Source organism: Stegastes partitus, unplaced genomic scaffold (genome assembly GCF_000690725.1).
Source record: "Stegastes partitus isolate 25-593 unplaced genomic scaffold, Stegastes_partitus-1.0.2 Scaffold2541, whole genome shotgun sequence".
NCBI classification, from domain to species: Eukaryota; Metazoa; Chordata; class Actinopteri; family Pomacentridae; genus Stegastes; species Stegastes partitus.
Window position 1 is genome coordinate 43,193 of NW_007580272.1, and position 6,207 is coordinate 49,399.

The 6,207-nt window shown below is 50.1% G+C and overlaps 1 protein-coding gene across 1 annotated transcript in view; it reads right to left on the reverse strand.

Annotated features, from left to right (window-relative positions):
• Positions 1–6,207, reverse strand: part of LOC103375310 (retinal guanylyl cyclase 2-like) — a 24,109-nt gene that overhangs the window by 16,317 nt on the left and 1,585 nt on the right. The window contains exons 3-11 of the mRNA XM_008305542.1: positions 5,430–5,585; positions 4,336–4,478; positions 4,074–4,229; positions 3,533–3,682; positions 2,801–3,020; positions 1,919–1,994; positions 1,742–1,826; positions 1,149–1,265; positions 711–717 (exon numbers count right to left, since the gene is read on the reverse strand). Coding sequence (XP_008303764.1) covers positions 711–717; positions 1,149–1,265; positions 1,742–1,826; positions 1,919–1,994; positions 2,801–3,020; positions 3,533–3,682; positions 4,074–4,229; positions 4,336–4,478; positions 5,430–5,585 — 1,110 coding nt within the window. The remainder of the gene's footprint in view (positions 1–710; positions 718–1,148; positions 1,266–1,741; positions 1,827–1,918; positions 1,995–2,800; positions 3,021–3,532; positions 3,683–4,073; positions 4,230–4,335; positions 4,479–5,429; positions 5,586–6,207) is intronic.

Below are 6,207 nucleotides of genomic sequence, written 5' to 3' on the forward strand. Positions count from 1 at the left end.
ACCCAGCATGCACTGCAGAGGAGCACGCCGCTGTAGACTCTAGGTCTAGACCAGGGGTCGGCATCCTTCAACACTCAGAGATCCATTTGGACCCGTTTCCCACAGAACCCGTCTGACATCTGAAATGAGGATAACCCTGCATACATGGTTTCTACCTTTACGCTGTGTATATAAACTACAGTGTTGCTGCATTTATGAAACCAGTGAGCTGCTGCAGAGGAAACCACATTTTATTTCTGCAACAAAAACATTTCGACCAGACTGCTGACCGCCTGTGAGCTCTTTGGGACGGAGGAGCTCACGGCAGCACCGCTGCTCGCTGAGGACAGGAACGGCTCAACGATACCAGTTTTCACCTCAGAGTCTCCAAAACACCAGAAGATTTGTCGCTGGTCGCGTTTGACAAAAAAAAGTGGGCCAGAGGTCTGGAAAGTGTCCAGATTTATCCAGAACGCGGCCCAGTTGGCAGCGCTGCTCGTGGCGGCAGGGGTCGCACATCGGAGGTTGTGACGCACAATTTGAGCGACAAAAAATTAAACATGTTTTATTTTAATGTTACAAGATCATAGAAATCTTCAGACGTAGAATTACACGTTAAAAACTAGTGAACTAAAACACATCAAATGAAAAGCTCAGGATTTGTTTTCCAAAGGAGCTGCAGCAGAGGGATGAAAGGGCCACATGCGGCCCCGGAGCCGCGGGTTGACCACCTCTGGTCTACAACACAGCACAGTGGAGACAGAACAGAAACAGAACAGTCCAACGGGTCACTACTGGTCAGCGTCGGGTCATGGACTCAGGCACAGAGTCGACTGATTGGATGAAGGACAGGAAGGGATCGACCAATCACAGCGGCCGCTCCAGTCGGTTCAGAACTCCATCACATTCCAGAACCTGCATTCCTGAAAGCTCAGTCCAGAGGTAGCGTGTAGAATGTGTCACGTCATACGTGTGGACATGTACATGGGTCGGAGTGTGTGTNGTGAACACGGGAACAGGCGTGAACACGGTAACAGGGTTGAACACGGGATCAGGTGTGAACACGGGAACAGGTGGGGACACGGGAACAGGTGTGAACACGGGTACAGGGTTGAACACGGGATCAGGTGGGGACACGGGAACAGGCGTGAACACGGGAACAGGTGTACCTCCAGGATGCCGATGTTGGAGCTCTCCGGTGTCGTCAGGATGTAACTTCGAGCAATCGAGCGGAACGGAGTTTTAATTTCCAGGAGACTCCTCATGATTGATTCGTCATTCAGTTTCTATGGAAACGACATGAAGAACATTACAGGAACATTTTATACAAGTCATGTGAGGCCTCAATAACATGAGAAAACATTTGTAGAACTTTCTGAGAACAAAGAGCCTTCAGCTGGGGCAGCAGAGCGTCTACAGGACCTCAGGATGATGGTGGAAGCTGCTTGAGTCTAAATAATCAGCAACGCTGTCAGAGTAAGGTTCGGACCAGGAGGTGAAAGACAAACAGAGCGTTTTCCTCCTGGAGCAGAATGACAGCAGCCCTGGACCCTTTGTGCTGATGTCCTGGATGAGCCTCATCTGCTCCTGGGACTGTCTAGCTCAGTTGGGATCCTGTTTATTGGCTCACGTTAGCATCGCTACTTGCTCAGTGTGACGTTGCTGTAAAGCTCTTCCTACGGTTGTTTCCAGAGTCGGTGACTAGCAGCAGCAGACTAGTCCTGCGGTCAGTAACTAGTTCTCCTGGAGGTGCAGCTCTGACCTTCCTGCTGACTTGAGTGTCGATGAAGACGATGTCGTCCAGAGTCAGGATCAGTTTGGTGACGTTCACTGTCCTCTTGTGCTTTCTAGGATCAGAATCAGGACCAATCAGGTTTAACCGTCAATAAGCTCAGTGATCGATCGCATGGTTCCACAGGTTCTCTGAACGGTGTCTTACCTGATCCAGTAAAGAAACGCTCCAATCAGAGCGCAGAGCAGCAGCACGGCGGCGGCCATCATCAGCGTGTTCACACCTGCAGAACAACAGAACACAGGTTGATTCTACTCAGCACCGACGCCACAGGTTCATCCTCATGATGCGCCTCCGAGCTGCCCTGAACGCATCACGACAACATGGAGGCATGCTGGGGTTATTTGAACACACTGTAAGACGTGAGCGTTTTTTCTTTTCCACTAAAACCAACCAGAGACTGTGACTGTTGCTGCACATTGAGTCCACAGACTGGGACTGCAGCACCACCTTGGTCTGCAGGGACCATGAAGACCAAGGTTCAGCTCCATGAAGAACCTGCAGCTGCTGTGGCCTGGATATGACTCGAGGACACGTTGAGCTTGGTCAGGATCAGTCTGACTCAGTGTCCTCTCCCTCTGTCTACATGCTGCTGACATCAAACCTCCCTCACTCAGGAGACACCGACCTGCTGAGGACCACAGAAGCTCTGCAGAAGGTGCTCATGGTGCAGTACAGCAGCTCTGCTAGTGAGTGTCAGTAAATCATTCATTTTCATCCCAGTTTGAACATCCTGTGTACAAGTGCTCCACCAGAACCCTGTGACCCAGTCCTTCGCTGAGCTCCGCCCAGGCCGGCTGTGATTGGTCTAAAGGTCTACCAACCATCCAGAGTGTCTCCACTAACCACGCCATGATGATGTTCACACAGCAGCAGTAGGGTGGTCTGAGGGTTAGGGTTAGGTTGGTGGTCCGACTGCAGCTCATGACATCACATCATCGTACGCTTTGTCAGCACTACAGAACACTCTGACGCTCTGGACCGCACCAGCACAAAGCTCCCACCCTCCCCGCCTGTCAGTGAACGCACCGCCGCTGCAGGCCTCCTCCGGATCGAACCAACAGAAGCTGGCCGGGGGGGGTTTTCCTCCGGGGAAGATGAAGGATCGGCTCAGCGGTCGGAGGTTTCCGATCATCCCGTCGGTGTGAGTCGGTGCGAGAGAGTGAGTCGGCATGAAGCGGTCGCCGTCGCTGCCCAACACCACGTACCTGGACTGCAGGCCCCGCCCCCCTTTACCTCCATATAACACCTGAGAAGAGAGAGGAGGCAGAAGAGAGCAGCTGAAGCTCACAGATTTATCTCATCTCAAGACACTGAGGAGACTCAGAGCAGCTCATCTGCTGCAGTGTGGCTGCTGGCGGAGCTGAGCCGCTCAGCGCTCGTCTCTGTGAGGTGCTCAACGTCTTCAACCTTCTGTGAGGTTCTGGACTTACACCGGGGCTACAACTCACTGAAGATCAGAACATGCTGTTCTCAGAGCAGTGCTGTCTCATTCAGGAGGCTGCAGTGAAGAACACATCGGATCAGAACGTCTTAAATACGTCCCTGAAATAAGAAGCAACTACCTGGAGTACGTCAACGGGTTTCTACTGTGTTCTGCTTCATTCCTTCTGGTCTGAAGGTTGAATACGAGACGCTGTGGAGCCTGACCACATGTTTTACTTCCCGTCCGGCTGCCTGCCGTCAGACTCTGGTTCTGGTTCTGTATCAGATCCACTCCACAGCTTCTCCTGAGTTCAGCTTCCTCTGAGACAGACTGACCTGATTGAAGCCCTGGAAATCAAAGCCTCCGTCCGATTGGGCGAGCTGGTTGCCCGTCACCCAGTGCCCGCCCCCTGCCTGGCGACGCTCCTCCACGGCCTTAGCGACGAAGTACACCATGTTGAAGATGGTCCCGAACATCGGAGACACCTGCAGACACAGTCATGGATTCAAGCCTTTAGAGGACGGCGGCTCCAACCAAACGTCTCGGCCTCACTGTCAGCCAACCAATCATACGTCAGATGGTTACCACAGCAACCCAGAAAATGGAGGACAAGCCTCAAACATGCAGTGGAACAGTTCAACCCAAACGCTTTTCTAAACCGGGCCGAGCAGTTTGTTAAGCAAACACGTGTTTAGCACAGTTTAAAAGCTTGAACAACAGGAAACCAGAACTCTGAGCTCTGGTTCTGGACGTCTTTCCTCTGAAGTCAGGAGACGAAACACGCTTCGTTCAGAAGTGGTTCCTGTGAAACGGACCTGAGGATGAGTGTGGTTGTGCAGCCAGCGTGTTGTTTACATGTGGGTGTTTGTTGTTTACCTCCTTGGCAGAGACCGCTGAGCGAATCTCTCGGCTCATCTGCGCCTGACGAAAGGCTTCGTAGAAGCTCTGGTCGGACGCCATGGTGACGGTGAGGACGGCGCTGTAGGCGTGACGGAGCCGCGTGCTGTTGGTCAGCTGGTGGAACACTGTGTCCTGAACAGGCCCGGTTTGGAGGAAAACAACACCGTGGTCAGTGGATCCAGTCACCTGGGACTACCTCAGTGTTTCAGGTGCAGCAGGTGTCACAGTGAGCCGGTACCTGGTAGGGCATCGCGTACAGCAGCGCGTCATACGGAACAAACACGTAACCGTCGGAAACCATCCCCATGTCCAGTGCAGCCAATAGCAGCTCTTTCTGGTCCTCTCCACCAATGAGGACGGAGCTCATGCACATGATGACCACTGAGGAGGAAATGATTGGTAACGTGGATCAGCTCTGATCAGCGTCCTGTTGAGACTCATTTAACCGTCTATATGACAGATTAGAGGGGAGGAGTCGCCCCCTGCTGGCCAGACAGCCAACAACAGGCTGGATGGGTTAGGGTTAGCTCACTGGTTACAACTAATCATAATAAGCTCATTTAGTAAATGATCAGAATTATTGATCATGAAGACAACCGATGGATGCAGTCCTGCTGTGGTGGAACACAACAACGTTCTCCAAGGTTCTCCGACTAAACCACAACTTTATGTTGAACGAACGTCGAAACAGAAGAACCTGATGGTTGAAGACACAAAGGAGCCGAGATCAGAGATATTGATTGGTTGACTGATTGACTGATTGATTGATTGATTGACTGATTGACTGACTGACTGACTGACTGATTGATTGATTGATTGATTGATTGATTGATTGATTGATTGATTGATTGATTGATTGATTGATTGATTGATTGATTGACTGATTGATTGATTGATTGATTGATTGATTGACTGATTGATTGATTGATTGATTGGTGATTAACTGGTTCGTAATCCTGAAGGACCTTCCAGAATGGGTTTCCTGCTGCATTGAGCCTCTGGGAGGAAAGTCTTGGTCTGGAAACAGGTTCTTACAGAAACTAGCTTCAGTCAGTGGTAAACAGAACCGCAGCACAGAGACAAGTTACAGAAGAACATAAATCCTTCTGCTTCCTGCTAGCGAGGCTCATGCTAACGCTCCCTACTTGGCTCTGGACAGACGTTTTGGTTTTTTAATGGTGACAACAAACAGCCAGAGAGGAACTGATGTCGCCTCACTGGGAGTTTTCAAAGCGCCGCCTGTTCTCCTCGTTAATCTGCGACTCCTCTGAGCTGAAACCTCGAAGCTGCAGCAAACCAACAAATGTGAGTGTTGAGTCTCTCGGCTCTCACCTTTCACCTGGTCAGCCTCTCGGATCTCGTTCAGCGCATCCTGAGCTCCGCCCTTGTCTTGTGTTTCCATGGTCACCACCGGACCAATGGGCAGGCCCATAGCCCGGAGCGCCGAGGCCACTTCCTGTCCAGTGCTCACCCATAGGTCAGTCGGAGCTGTTGACCAATCAGGAAGAAGGACAGAAGATAAACACAAAATACACGATATTTTTTTAAATGTTTCAACATATAAACTTGTTCATAACTACAAGAACAAATGTCGGCTTCTGAACCGACAAACAAACAAACACGAGTTGGAAGAAGCTAGTTTTACGTGTCAATCAACTCCAATCAATAATTAATCATTCAATAATAGTTAAAGAAGTCAAACTACATTTGACAGAAGAGGGAAAGTTAGTTTTAGTAGCTCAGTGTAGTTTGTTGGTTGAATTAATTTGAACAACGTTTCTGAACTTGATCTAAAGTGAACTGTTTAAAGCTCAACAAGTCGCAAACGTTTTTCTGTCTCTTGATTTCATCTGATTGATCACTGCCTCTGTGGTCTCTGGCTTCAAACAAACAGCTTCTTTTAAAAGAAATCCCTGTTTTTATCTTAGACTGTATAAAAGATGGACGTAGCAACCGGCCCTGAAACATGAAGCCAACCTGGAAGTGTCAGAAACCTGCAGCATCACTACGTCCACTAGCTGCTGGCTCCACAAAGCCCTGGCTCCCATAGACTGGAACTGGAAAAGAAGTGATCACAGATCACCAAACACTGCATTCCTACAGCTCAGGA